Genomic DNA, 15264 nt, shown 5'->3' on the forward strand with positions numbered 1-15264 from the left:
GAGGTATATAAAATCGTGAGTGGTGTAGAGAGGGTGGATAAAGAAAAGTTATTTATTAGTTCCCATAATAGAAGAACTAGAGGACACCAGATTAAATTAATAGGTAGCAGGTTTAAAACTAATAAAAGAAAGTTCTTCTTCACACAGCGTGTAGTCAGCCTGTGGAACTCCTTGCTAGAGGAGGCTGTGAAGGCTAGGACTATAACAGAGTTTAAAGGGAAGCTAGATAATTTCATGAAGGTTAGGTCCATAAAAGGCTATTAGCCAGGGGATAGAAATGGTGTCCCTGGCCTCTGTTTGTCAGAGGCTGGAGAAGGATGGCAGGAGACAAATCGCTTGATCATTGTCTTCGATCCACCCCCTCTGGGGCACCTGGTGTTGGCCACTGTCGGCAGACAGGCTACTGGGCTAGATGGACATTTGGTCTGACCCACTACGGCCGTTCTTATGTTCTTATGCCATAGTACATCCTGCCAAGGACTGGAGCATCGGTTTGCACAGATAGACGCTCCCTCTCCTGCATTGGTAAGCACATCTGGTTGGTCTTGGACCTGGAATGATGGGACAGTGTGTGTGTTTGTCTATCTATGTGTGCATATGATAACTGCTTTGCCATTGTATTCTCTATAAACCCGGCCGAGGGGTGTCGGGTAAGTTCTTTTCCTGGCCATTTGGTAGCTCCCTGGTTCACTTCCTCTGGAGGCGGCAATGTCTGGTCCTCACAAGAATCTGAGGTTAGGAGCTCACTAGCCCAGTCCACAGTGCTATGAGTTCTTGTACTCAGCTTGTGACCAGACTTCAGCCACTGGACCTGGGCCTCCCCCAGCTCTAGAATTCAGCTTACACGTGGAGCTGTCCGCAGTGCTGCTTTTCTCCCCATTAGTTTATAGAGGTGCCTGGGTCGAGCTCCTGTGAGGAACTGCCAGGCCCCAGCCCACCAGATTCTTTTATACTGGTCTGCTGGGCCCTGATTGGCTGACAGAGAGACAGCCAAGCTATCCAGCCTGGAGGACCTCTCTTCTGCTCCTCTCTTTAGGATGGGGTGTGGCACTGCCACCAGCATATTGTAAAGGGTATCAGGACCTAGTCCACCCCATAACAAACCTTCCCCCAAGATCCCATGTACTTCCTATAAGCAAAACACAATTGCTTTGTAGAAGAACAGCTACTTTTAATATACATAACTTGCTTACTGGTATTTCAACTCCAACTCATCATCTAAAGAAGTGGGTTTTGCCCATGTAAGCCCATGATAACTTAAAGAAATATGTGTTACTCTTGAAGGAGCATTAGGACTACGTCTTTTTAAATACACTCAAGTTTGTGAGGTGCTCACAGCTGCTATGTTGATGTGGGTCATAGAAAGATGCATCAACATTTTTAACCCTGTAATAAGAAAGGCAAGTCTAGTTACCCGCGCTCAAAGATGGGTAAAGGGAGGCAGCAAGTATTTAAGAGCCACATTTTCATATCTCTCCACTGAAGACCTGAATTAGTGACTACTTCTGAATACACTGCATCTAGATAGTTTGACTGAGTAGAGGGAACGGCATGTTGTTGAGACTGGCAGATTTCCTTCTTTTAAAGCAATTTCTCCAATCTTCAAGGAATATCTTCCTGGAACATGGGAAGTGAAAATAAAATTGCAAACCTGCATTCTTCTGTTTAAAACAATTTGTACTGATGATGCCAAGAAGGACAGGGGAGGCCAGGAGTGCGGAATCTGTTTTCCTTTCCTGTGAGCATCATCAAACACTGGCACATCATGTAGGTTCTGTGATATTATCAAGAGACGCTAAGATCCCCATGTCTGCGAGTGGGGGAGAATCCACTCTCTTAGTCCATGTGTATCAAGCAATAGAAAGGGCTTTGAATTGCAAAGCTCTACTCATCCCTGACATAACTGTCCCATTGCCCTAACACGCTGTGATGGAAATCACCTCTCTCCTCCTCGTGCATGGACACAAAGCAGGGCACATTTGGTACAAGAACTCCACAGAGCACAGAAATGGCTGCAGAGTAGCAGGATATTAGGTAAACTCCCTTTGGTTCACCCACAGAAAAAACACACATCACCCTTGGAACTGCCCAATGCAATCAAAAGCACTGGAAAGAAGAGGGAGCTAGATTTGATGCTCCCCTTTCATCCCAATACAGAAAGTTCCCCTTTTTGAAAGCACATCACCTAGATTTTTTTTGTGCACACACAATAGACGAATGCAGCCCTGATCTAAAGGGTGACCTGCAGCCTCTGTGGGAATACAGGCCCATGAATACTAACAAGATAATATTGAACAATACCATCATGGGCTCTGCAAAATGACGCCATAGTAGGGAGGGAACTGAAGTCGTCTGTTTCCCCTGCCCATCACTCAAGCAGCACTGGGATAAGCACATTCAAGACTTTGTTAGCAGTTTATTCTTTGCTTTTCTCAGTGCGTCCTTAACCTCCCTGTTCCTCAGGCTGTAGATGAGGGGGTTCAACATAGGGATCACTGCCGTGTAAAACACGGAGGCTATTTTATCCATGTCCATGGAATAGATGGAGGTGGGTCGGAAATAAATGTAGAGTTGGGTGCCATGAAACATGCCCACGGCACACAAGTGGGAAGCGCAGGTGGAGAAGGCTTTGTACTGGCCCTCGGCAGAGCGGATCCGCAGGATGGTGGAGAAGATACAGACATAGGACAGGAGGATGGTCAGAGCGCTGCTCACTAAGATGTAGCATATGGACGCAAATATCAGAATCTCACTGGGGCGGGTGTCAGAGCAGGAGAGAACCAGCAGTGGGGGGGAGTCGCAGTAGAAAAGATTGAGGATGTTGGATCTGCAGAATGACAGCTGGAATATATAACACGTCAGTATCAGTGAATCTACCAATCCCACAGCAAACACCCCAGCCACCAGCTGGTTACAGCGCTGTCTGGATATTATGACCGGATAGAGCAGTGGGTTACAGATGGCCACATAACGGTCGTATGCCATCACAGCCAGCAAGAGACACTCAATGTCTACACAATGAAGAAAGAAATACATTTGCACAGCACAGGCAGTGCGAGAAATGCTTTTCCTCTCCGCTAAGAAAATCTGCAGAATCTGAGGAACAATCACTGAGGAATAGCAGAGATCAGAGAAAGACAAAATCCGGAGGAAAAAGTACATGGGGGTGTGGAGTCGGGAGTCAATTGTGATTAACAAGATCATCCCCCCGTTCCCTACCAGGGTAATAACATAGATCAGTAGGAACAACACAAACAGGGGGGCCTGCATCTCCGGATGGTCTGTCAGTCCTGAGAGAATGAATTCAGTCGCTTCCGAGCGATTTCCCTCTTCCATCTCCTCTGAGCCAAAAACGGGCAGGTCCAGGGATGTGGGCTGGTGGATGGATCTGGGAACGTGTCCTTTCACTGTTACGAAGTAAGTGATGGAACATGGAGGTCAGTTTCTCAACAGGTAGCAGTACGAGACCAGGAAAGGGCTTAATTCATAGAGCCAGATGTTCACAGCTGGACTTTGCTCTTGTTTGATCAATTTCACACACCGTACACATACAAGGACACACAGCTTAATCACCCCCCCCACACACACACACACACAAATATTCCTGTTCTCTATTCTGAGCAAAAAACAGCAATTTGTAACTTTTTTGTGGGAGAATGAGGGTGAAACGATCTGTGTCTAACGAGATCATTGCTTAGCTCATGAAGAGCTGAGAGTAAACGAGTGTCAATCTCTCTGCCCTTTTTGGGCAAGCGGACCTCTGTGGCTCGGCATGTCGGTTGGGGATGAAAGTTGCTCAGTGTGATAATTAACCTCTTTGGCATCTTATCATGGCATTTACATTAGTCTGTATGAAACCCTTGAGATGCAAAGGCAGGAAGGCACCAGCTTCTATGACTAACTAATCACCTATTTTTTTCCAAATTTCTTGTCCTTTAAACTCAATAGGCAGGACCAGGTACTTCTGTCAGAGACACTGTCCGTGTGCGTGTGTGACTGAAGCAGGACAACAGCACGTACCTGCTATCAGCAGAGAGAGACGTGGTGGCGTTTCTCCATTGATAGAAATGGACACTTTGGTGCAATTGGGAGGTTTTATTCTGAGGTCTGTGATCTACGGGAAAAGATCCCTAGAGCTACTTGGAATATCTGAGCTTAGAGACACAACAACAAATTAATGAGCTCAGTGAATCTCAGCCATGGGACTTATACCCCGGGGATTAATTTGGTGCGTTTTTTCCTCCTGTGTCAGTATATGATGCAATTTTTATCCAAGTAACAGAGTCCAAGCCTGAGGGTTATTTCTTTCTTCTCCTCTCACTATAACCTGGCTCCTGCATGGAGCTGTGCCAGAAAGTGTATATTTGTGGAGACCCACATCTTTTACCTGAAAACTTAATATTTCAGCTTGGAAACAAAAGACACAGAGATGGACCACGTACCACATTGCACCCTTCTCTGCCCTTGGCCCAGCTCTCAGGCTGGACTCCATCTCCTCTGTTGCATGATGCTCTGTCTTCCTGCAGATCTGACCCCGGACATCACTAGAGTTCCCATTTTCGCCAGTCTACGGCTGTGGGATGTGTTGTTGTGAAGGAAAAGAATTCTGTGAAAATCTAATTTCCCACTTAAAAAAATACTTTGGTCAGCCTGACTTCAATTTGCCAGGGGCAAGGACTAGTGATTGGACTTGATGACCCTTGAGGTCCCTTCCAGTTCTAGTGTTCTCTGATTCTATGACTCTATGATTCTTGGAGGAGTTGTCCAGGGAGTGAGCAGCAGTGGGCGTAAAGACACTTAGCGGGCAACTGCTGTGTCTGGTGTCCCTAGGCCGGGATCCAGATGTGTGGGTGGGGCTAGAGGCCCCCTCAGCTTCTTGTAGTGACAGAAAGAAGCAGGAAAGAACCCTGTTGCTATGCTACCAAGAAGAAATGGCTTCTGGAGCCCTTCCACACCTAGAGCCAGTGGGAGGAGAGGAGCTTGTGAAGACCTGTCCTCAGCCAAAAGGGGGTGCTCTCCAGAGGAGGGGAGCCCTTTACACCCCCATTTGCTCCTGCTGATCATCCCTTGATACAGCGACCAAGACAAAACAAAGCTGGGGGGAGGATGGTAAAACTTTCCACAGACAGTGTTGGTCCTGTTGCCCAGAAATTTTGGCTATGAACTAAAGAGCTGGCCAGAAAACGAGTGCCAATCTCTCTATCCTCTTTGGGCAAGGGGAGTTCTGTGGTCTGCATGTCAGTTTGGGATGAAACTTGCTCACTGTGATAATGAAGCTCTTTGACATCTGAGAATGGCATTTACATTACTCTGTATGAAACCCCCGAGACGTAAAGACAGGAAGGCACCAGTTTCTGTGACTAATGAATGGCCTATTATTCCCAAGCAAATTTCTCATCCTTTAACTCAATAGGCAGGAACTAGGACTTCTGTGAGAGACTCTCTGTGTCAGTGTGTGACTCTGATGAAGAACAACAGCACGTACCTGTGGAGAGGAGAAAGAGTGACATGCTGGTGTTTCTCCATTGATAGAAACTGACACTATGGTGCAATTGAGAGGTTTTATACTGAGATCGTGATCTATGGGACAGGATCCCTGGAGTTAGTGGGAATTCGTGAGCTCAGAGAGACACAACAACAAATTTTCGAGCTCAGTGAATCTCAGGCATGGGACTGATACCCTGGGTATTAATTTGGTGCCTTTTTATCTCCTGCAGCAATAAGTGATGCAATTTGTATCGGGGTTGCAAAGTCTAACATTCTGCTCTTGTTACTACAAATTGGCTCCTGTGTAGAGCTGACTCAGAAAGTGTGTGTTTTTTGAGACCAACATTTTTCAGCTGAAAAATTAATATTTCAGCTCAGGAACAAAACACACAGGGATGCCCCAGGTACCACATCCACTCCCTTCTCTGCCATGGGCCCGGCTCCCAGGCTGAACTCCATCCCCTCTGGTGCATGATGCTCTGTCCTTCTGCATAACTGCCCCGGGACATCACTAGAGTTCCCATTCCCACCAAACTATGATGGGAACTATAAAACTATATATATATATATATAGGAAAACTAGATTTCCATGAAAATCTAGTTGAAATGAAAATCCAATTTCCCACTTTCAAAAAATATTCTAAGGCAGAAATTTTCATCCAGCCTGAGTGCCAGGTTTGGAAACCAAAGAACTAAAGGGCCCATCTCCACATGGGGTCGGCAGGAGTTGCACATAATGGTGGAGATTTGGGGGAGTGTGTTCCCTTGCCTGCTCCCTGTGGTGGGGTGGACTTGGCCCAAAACCTCTTCTTCCTGAAGGCTTGTGGCCTGGACACACCTTCTCCTGGCCAAAGAGCAGATGTGTGGTCCTCCAAGGAAGCTAGAGAGGCTGTTTCTGCTTCAGCCAATCAGGGCCCAGTATAAAGAAGCTGCTGGGCCAGGGCCTGGCAGTTCCTCCCTGGAGTTCAAGCGAGGCAGCCCCAGGGACGGACTGGGAATGCTGCGGTACCTTGGACTGCTCCAAATGTCAGCTGAAGCCCAGGTCAGGTGGCAGAAGACCGGTTGTGTTGGGTTACGGTGAATTGCAGAACTCTGGACAGGGCGCAGTGAGGAATTTATCTCAAAGCTTGAAAAAAGGGCAAGGAAAGGACAGCTGCTTGGAAGAGATGCCCAAGGAGTGAGCAGCAGTGGGCAGTAAGGACACTTAGTGGGCAAGTGCTATGTCTAGTGTCCCTGAGCCAGGATCCCATGGTATGGGTCGGGCCATAGGCTCCCTCAGCTCCTTGTAGCTACAGAAGTGGGTAGGAAAGAAGCCTGGTCCCATGCAACTGAGAAGAAAGGGCGTCTCGGATCCTTCCACGCCCAGAGCCAGTGGGAAGAGAAGAGCTTGTGAGCAAGCCAAAAGGGGGAACTTCCGAGAGGTAAGCCCTTTACACTCCCATTTGCTCTTCCTGATCATCATCCCTTGATACAGTGACAAAGACACATGATGAAACTAGGGGTGGGTGAACCTTTCCACACACGGTGTTGGTCCATTTTTTTCCCCACAAACGTAGGCCATGAGGTAAAAAGCTGGCAGTGGCAAGGGAAAAGTGGCGGGATTGAAATGATTCATCCAACTCAGAATCACTCCTTTTTGTGGTTGACTTTTCAATTCACCAGAACTTTTGTCTGGTTTTGGTGTCAGTAAATGGATTTTTTCCCCCAGGGGAACCTGACAAGTTAGTTCCACGTCCAGTTCTATCCATGTCCCCTTCACAGAGCTCTGAATCACAAAGTTCCCTGGACACCTGCTCTTCAGAGTCTTCCATGTGTTTTCCAGTAGACCAAAGAGGAGGGAATCGTTGTGAACATGGTGATGTTGGGTAGGATGTGAGTTTTTTGTGTTTATTTCTCTTATAGAAGGAACACCCCAACCCTGAATACCATTTTGGTATTCAGTTCAATGCAGAATGCCAAAGAGGATTCCCTCAGGCAATGCACTCCCATAGAAACTTTACATTTTTTCCTTCTTGTTTTGTAGCTGTCTTAATCTATAATACAGGCCATTCTGATGTATGGCATTGTTCCTCACTGGCTGCATAGAGAACACAGGCAGAGAGGACGAGACGTCTGAGTTGCCCCATTTTTCTCCCAACACAGAGCCCTGCGCACTTGCAAAGCAAATCACATGGATTGCTGTATCTGTACATGAGCAAGAAACCTTTATAAACCTAACAGATCCTTAGTGCCTATTCCAAAGAGTACAATGTCATGTGATGCAATGCCTGCCAGACATGACAAACTCACTGCATCTAACTTATAGCTCGCCTTCAAAAAGCCTGGTGTGACGGAACCATCACACAGCTCTGGCCAGGTACTAATAACATTCTCAAACGTGAAAGCAAATCAACCAAACGAAAAAAGATGTTGGCTTGCCTTGGGAGGCTGGCAGGCCACAAGCCAGTTGGATCAAAGCTGAACGCTGCTAAATACAAAGCTGGAACCCGTCTGGCTCTCCCGTGTGTTGATAAGGTTCAAAGAGATATTAAATTCATATGTAGGTGTTTAAAGTTTAGACTCTATGAATTGTCTTTAAGTTGCTGCTGGCATTAATATCACTCCTAGCACCTGCTGTACCACTGGTGGGGAGGGTAAAGAGGGGACCTTCCTTGGCGCACGGCACTTCAAAAAGATCCTGAGCTCCCAGCTCCCAAATTATTTATAACAGGGAAAAAAAGGTAGCTGTGAATTGTAGCTGGACTGGTGCTAATGAGGCTAATTAAGTGGGCTGGAAGTGTCCCCGCCTTCGCTTTTTGATGTAATAATGCAGTTCTTAGGTATAGCGGACACTGGCTTAAAATGCAACATCCATCTGAGCCCAGGGAATCAGGCTCAGATTTGCAGAAGAATGCCAATTCTGCATTCTCTCTCTATGATTAGCTGCTGAAATTGAGGTAGAAAAATTCCTATTTCCTGGTTTTCCTGACATTCTAAGCATTAATGTGCTGCGTCTTAGTGTGTTTGGTGGTTTAGACTCTGCCAAACCACCTGGAAGTTGAAATCAATTGAGATGTTTATGGTTACTATTGTGTTTCTACTTCTGCAGTAGCTATTGTAACGGAACAGAGGGAAGGAATGTCATGATCAGCTCTTGTGAAATTCGGTTTGTAACCCTTGTTATGTGTGACAGGAGGGAACGTGTGGGACATAAGCGTGAAGGCCACCACGGGACCAGAGATGCTAATGGGAGGATCCAACCGTGGAGAAGGAGGCATCACAGATGACTGTGTGTCAATCTGCTCTCTTAGGATAACTCAGAACCCTGAGGGACAGGGCGAGCATTTATCAACTGGAAAACGATATCTGTGATGGAAACCAGCTTAGCCTGGCAGCACAAAAAAGAGAAGGGGAAAGGGAAACAACAGGAGATGCCAAATTGCCATCATAAAATCAGCATGCTAGTGCAAAACCCCCTGATACCAATGAAGGAACACTGCTATGTAAAGAATGTTTTTTGCCATAGTTTTGGGGGTACATCCTGCCAAAGACTGGAGCATCGGTCCACACCAATAGACTCCAGCTCCTTCAGACAGAAGCAATCTGGTTAGTCCTGGACAGGGAGTGGTGGGGCGCTGTGTGTGTGTCTGGCTATGTAGGTATATAACTGCTTTGCCATTGTATTCGCAATAAGCACAGCATATTACCTTTCCACCCTGTAACTGAGTCCACCTCTGTGTGGGCTCCCCTCTGTGCCTGAGGGGTGTTGCATAACTTCCTTGCCAGGATGTTCAGAACTTGGTTGCTCCCTGGCTCATTTCCCCCGGAGGCTGCCCTGTCTGGTTGTCACAAGGTTCTGCAGCTAGGATCTCATAAGCCCTGTCCATGGTGCAACGAGATCTTGTATTCAGCCACTCTTTCTAGTCTGGAGGTCCTCTTTTCTGCTCCTCTCACTAAGACGAGGTTTGGCAAGGCCTCCGGCCTCCTGTAAGGGACTTTGGCACCTAGTCCACCCCATAACCCGTCTCCTCCATATAAACAACCCATGTGCTTCCTATAAGCTTTGTAAAAAAATGGCTACTTCTCAAATACATAACTTGGTTTCTGGTATTTCTGTTCCAGATCATCATCTGAAGTAGTGGGGTTTGCCCATGAAAGTTCATGATAATTTAAAGAAATATGAATTACCCTTTAAGGAGCCATAAGACTACATCTTTTTTAAATATAGTCAAGTTTGTGAGGTGCTCAGAGTTGCTACATTGCTGAGGGTCATAGAAAGACGCATCCAGTAATAAGGCAGGCAGGTCTAGTTACTCACACTCGGAGATGAGCAAAGGGCGGCAGGAAGAATTTAAGATCCACATTTTCATAGCTGTCTACTGGCATCCTGAATGAGTGACTGCTTTTGAAAACACAACCTCTGGATAGTTTGCCTGAGTAGAGGTAATTGCATGTAGTCCAGACTGGCAGATTTCCTTCCTCCAAACAATTCCTTCATTCTTCAATGAATATCCTCATGGAACAAGAGAAGTGAAAATAAAGTGCAAAGCAACATTCTTGTATTTTAAATATTTTTAATTGATGGTGCAGAGAAGGACGGGGAGCCCGGGAGTGCAGAATCTATTTCCCTATCATATGAACAACAGCAAACATTGGACCATTTTATCAGTTCTGAAATGTTCCCGACAGATGCTTAGATCCCCGTGTCTGAGTGTGGAAAGACACCCCTCTCTTAGCCCATGGGTACCAAGCAATAGAAAGGGTTGTGAAATGCAAAGTCTCCACACATCAGTGACATAACTCTCCCATTACCATAGCACGGTATGATTGAAATCACCTCTCTCCTCCTCACATCAGGACACAAAGCAGGGTACAACTGGTACAATGACAGCACAGAGCAGAGAAAGGGCTAGGGAGAAGCAGGAAGCTGCCAAAACTCCCTTTGGTTCACCCACAAAAATCACACACATCACTCTTGGAACTGCCCAATGCAATCAAAACCACTGGAAAGAAGAGGGAGCTAGATTTGATGCCCCCCACCTTCGTTGTAATACAGCCAGCTCCCTGTTTTGAAAGCACATCACCTAGATTTTTATGCGCACACAGAGGCAGTAGCTGACCGCAGACGTGACCTCAGGGGGGTCCTGCAGCCCTTGATGGGATACAGAAACATAGGGGCTGTGTCTAGACTGGCAAGTTTTTCCAGAAAATCAGCTGCTTTTCTGGAAAAACTTGCCAGCTGTCTACATTGGCCGCTTGAATTTCCGGAAAAGCACTGACGATCTCATGTAAGATTGTCAGTGCGTTTCCAAAAATACTATGCTGCTCCCGGTCAGGCAAAAGTCTTTTTCCGAAAGACTTTTGCACAAAAGGGCCAGTGTAGACAGCAGAGATTTGTTTTCCGCAAAAAAGCCCCGATCACGAAAATGGCGATCGGGACTTTTTTGTGGAAAAGAGCGTCTAGATTGGCCACAGACGCTTTTCTGCAAAAAGTGCTTTTGCGGAAAAGTGTCCTGCCAATCTAGACGCTCTTTTCCGAAAATGCTTTAAAGGGAAACTTTTCCAATAAAAGCATTTCCGGAAAATCAGGCCAGTCTAGACGTAGCCATATAGTAAAAAGATAATAGTGAACAGTACCAACATGGGCTCCATAAAATGACATCATTGTAGGGTGGGAACTGAATTCATCTGTTTCCGCTGCCCATCACTCAAGCAGCACTGGGACAAACACAATCGAGACTTGTTTAGCAGTTTGTTCTTTGCTATCCTCAGGGCGTCCTTCACCTCCCTGTTCCTCAGGCTGTAGATGAGGGGGTTCAACATGGGGATCACTGTTGTGTAAAACAATGAGGGTATTTTATCCATACCAATGGAATATGTTGAGATGGGTTGGAAACAGATGTAGAGTTGGGTGCCATGAAACATGCCCACCGCGCACAAGTGGGAAGCACAGGTGGAGAAGGCTTTGTACCGGCCCTCAGCAGAGCGGATGCGCAGGATGGTGGAGAAGATACAGACATAGGACACGAGAATGGTCACAATGCTGCTCACTATGATGTAGCATGTGGAAGCAAATATCAGAATTTCACAGGTGTGGGTGTCAGAGCAGGAGAGAAGCAGCAGTGGGGCGTAGTCACAGAAGAAATGTTGGATGATATTGGAGCTGCAGAACGACAGCCAGAATAGAGAACACGTCAGTATCAGTGAATCCACCAAACCCACAACACACACCCCAGCCACCAGCTGGTTACAGCGCTGTCTGGACATGATGACCGTATAGAGCAGTGGGTTACAGATGGCCACATAACGGTCATATGCCATCACAGCTAGCAAGAGACACTCAATATCTACACACTGAAGAAAGAAATACATTTGCACAGCGCAGGCAGTGCGAGAAATGCTTTTCCTCTCAGCTATGAAAATCTGCAGCATCTGAGGGACAATCACTGAGGAATAGCAGAGATCAGAGAAAGACAAAATTCGGAGGAAAAAGTACATGGGGGTGTGGAGTCGGGAGTCGATTGTGATTAAGAAAATCATCCCCCCATTACCCACTAGGGTGATAACGTAAATCAGTAGGAACAACACAAACAGGGGGCCCTGCAGCTCCGGATGGTCTGTCAATCCTGAGAGAATGAACTCAGTCGCTTCCGAGTGATTTCCCTCTTCCATCTCCTCTCAGCCAACAACAGGCAGGTCCAGGGATGTGGGCAGGTAGATGGAGCCGGGAACGTGCGCTTTCACTGTTATGAAGTAATGGATGAAAAATGAAGGTCAGTTTTTTTTATAGTTAGCAGTATGAGATCAGGGAAGGGCTTAGTTTGCAGAGCCAGATGTTCACAGCTGGACTTTACACTTGTTTGATCAATTTCACACACCGTACACATACAAAGACACCCAACTTAATCATCCCCCACACACAAACCCCTCCTGTTCCCTATTCTGAGGAGGAAACAGCAACTTGTAACTTTGTTGTGGGAGAATAGGGGTGAAACCATTTCTGTCTAATGACATCATGGCTTAGCTCCTGGGCTAACAGTAAGGGCTGATAGTAAATGACTGTCAATCTCTCCACGCTCCTTGGGCAAGGGGAGCTCTGTGGCTTGGCATGTTGGTTTGGGGTGAAACTTGCTCTCTGTGATAATGAAGCTCTTTGGCATCTGATAACGTCATTTACATTATTGTGTATGAAACCCTTGAGACGCAAAGACAGGAAGGCACCAGCTCCTGTGACTAACTAATCCCCTATCTTTTCCAAGCTATTTTCTCATCCTTTAACTCAATAGGCAGGTGTTGGGACTTCTGTCAGAGACACTGTCCATGTGGGTGTGTGACTCTGAGGCAGGACAACAGCACGTACCTGTGGACAACAGAGAGAGACGTGGCGGCGTTTCTCCATCGATAGAAACTGACACTTTGGTGCAATTGGGAGGTTTTATTCTGAGATCTGTGATCTATGGGACAAGATCCCTGGAGCTACTTGGAATATCTGAGCTCAGAGAGACACAACAACAAATTAATGAACTCAGTGAATCTCTGCCATGGGACTGATACCCCAGGGATTAATTTGGTGCCTTTTTTTTCCTCCTGTGTCAATAAATGATGCAATTTCTATCAGAGTTACAGAGTCCAAGCCTGAGGGATATTTCTTTCTGCTCTTGTCACTATAAGCTGGGTGCTCTGTAGATCTGAGCCAGAAATGGTGTGTTTGTGGAGACCCAGGGTATGTCTACACTACCCCGCTAGTTCGAACTAGCGGGGTAATGTATGCATACCGCACTTGCTAATGAAGCCCGGGATTTGAATTTCCCGGGCTTCATTAGCATAAGCGGGGAGCCGCCATTTTTAAATCCCCGCTGCTTCGAACCCCGTGTAGCGCGGCTACACGGGGCTCGAACTAGGTAGTTCGGACTAGGGTCCTATTCCGAACTACCGGTACTCCTCGTGAAACGAGGTGTACCGGTAGTTCGGAATAGGCACCCTAGTCCGAACTACCTAGTTCGAGCCACGTGTAGCCGCGCTACACGGGGTTCGAAGCAGCGGGGATTTAAAAATGGCGGCTCCCCGCTTATGCTAATGAAGCCCGGGAAATTCAAATCCCGGGCTTCATTAGCAAGTGCGGTATGCGTACATTACCCTCCTAGTTCGAACTAGGAGGGTAGTGTAGACATACCCCCATATATTTCACCTGAAAGCTTAATATTTCAGCTCAGAAACAAAACACACAGAGATGGCCCACATACCACATCCCACCCTTCTCTGCTATGGGCCCAGCTCTCAGGCTGGACTCCATCCCTTCTGGTGCATGATGATCTGTCTTCCTGTAGATCTGACCCCGGACATCACTAGAGTTCCCATTCTCACCAGACTATGGCTTTGGGATTTGTTGTTGTGAAGGAGCAGAATTCCATAGAAATCTAATTTCCCACTTAAAAAAATCTTTTAAAGAAAAAATTTCCAGCTGGTCTGAGCACCAGGTTGAAAAACAAAGAAACATAAAGGCCTGTCTCTACTTGTGGGTGGCCTGACTTCAATGTGCTTGGGGCAAGGACTGGTGCAGGAATTGCTCTTAATGGTGTAGATTTGAGGGAGCGTGTCCTCTTGGTTGCTCCCTGTGATGGGCTGCTCTTGGCCCAAATCTTCTGCTGGAGGTTTGTGTCCTGGACACACCTTCCCTGGGCCAAAGAGCAAATGTGGGGTCCTCCAAACAAGCTGGAGATGCTGCTTCTGCTTCAGCCAATCAGGGCCCAGAAAGCCTATGTAACAAAGCTGCTGGGTCATTGTCTGGCAGTTCCTCTCTGGAGCGCCAGCCAGAAAGCCCCAGGAGTCGAATGGGAAGGCTGCGGTACCGCGGACAGCTCCAAGTGGGCGCTGGTTTGCAAACTCAGCTGAAGCCCAGGTTCAGTGGCTGAAGACCAGCCATGTTGAGCTACTGTGAATTGCAGAATCCAGAACAGGGTGCAGTGATGACTTTATTTCAAATCCTGGAAAGAGGGCACGGGCAGGGAAGTTTCTTCTGATGATGAGGGGATGCCTCACATAGCGAATGCAGTGTGAATGGAATTGGCTTAGAAGGTAAAATTAAAAAAGAACAAGTTAAAAATCACTAGAAAAGTTAGATGTCTTCACATCACCAGGGCCTGATGAAATGTGTCCTAGAATATTCAAGGAGGTGATAGAGAGGTATCTGAGCCTCTAGCTATCATCTTTGAAAAGTCATGTAAAACAGGAGAGATTCCAGAAGACCAGAAAAGGGCAAATCTAGAGCCCATCTATAAAAAGAGAAAAAAGAATAACCCACAAAACTACAGTCAATTTATCTTCTGTGCCAGGAAAAGATAATGGAGCAAGTAATTAAGGAATTGATCTGCAAACATCTGGAAGAAAATAAAGTGATAGGGAACAGCCAGCATGGATTTGTAAAGAATAAATCATGTCAACCCAATCTGAATGCTTTCCCTGATAGGAGAACAACTGTTGTGGCTAAGAGAGAGGCGGTGGATGTGGTATACCTAGACTTTGGTAAGGCATTTGATACTATCTTGCATGATCTTCTTATCAATGAACTAGGGAAATGCAACATGGATGTGGCTACTATACGGCGGGTGCATAACTGGCTAGATAACCATACTCAGAGGCTTTGTCTACACTGCCAGCTTTCCCAGCAGAGCCTATGCAAATGAAGCATGGATTAGCATTTTGCCATGCTTCATTTGCATAATGATTTCAAGCTTGTTCTGCGCTCACTCCGGGAGGAGCGTAAGGATCTTGCGCAAAATGGTGGAGTTGTGAAAAAAA

The 15264-nt window shown here is 46.6% G+C and overlaps 1 protein-coding gene across 1 annotated transcript; it reads right to left on the reverse strand.

Moving 5' to 3' along the window:
• Positions 1 to 2397: 2397 nt before the first annotated feature.
• Positions 2398 to 3336, reverse strand: LOC149524421 (olfactory receptor 5G9-like). The gene has a single exon (XM_089778858.1). It carries the CDS (start codon positions 3334 to 3336, stop codon positions 2398 to 2400), a length of 939 nt encoding a protein of 312 aa, XP_089634984.1.
• Between the last annotated feature and the right edge of the window lie 11928 nt (positions 3337 to 15264).

The sequence above is a fragment of the Pelodiscus sinensis genome, chromosome 5 (genome assembly GCF_052426305.1).
Source record: "Pelodiscus sinensis isolate ZL-2025 chromosome 5, ASM5242630v1, whole genome shotgun sequence".
Classification (NCBI taxonomy): Eukaryota; Metazoa; Chordata; order Testudines; family Trionychidae; genus Pelodiscus; species Pelodiscus sinensis.

Coding starts and splice junctions, on each gene's coding strand:
- LOC149524421 (XM_089778858.1), bottom strand. CDS start 3,336: ATGGAAGAGGGAAATCGCTCGGAAGCGACTGAATTCATTCTCTCAGGA.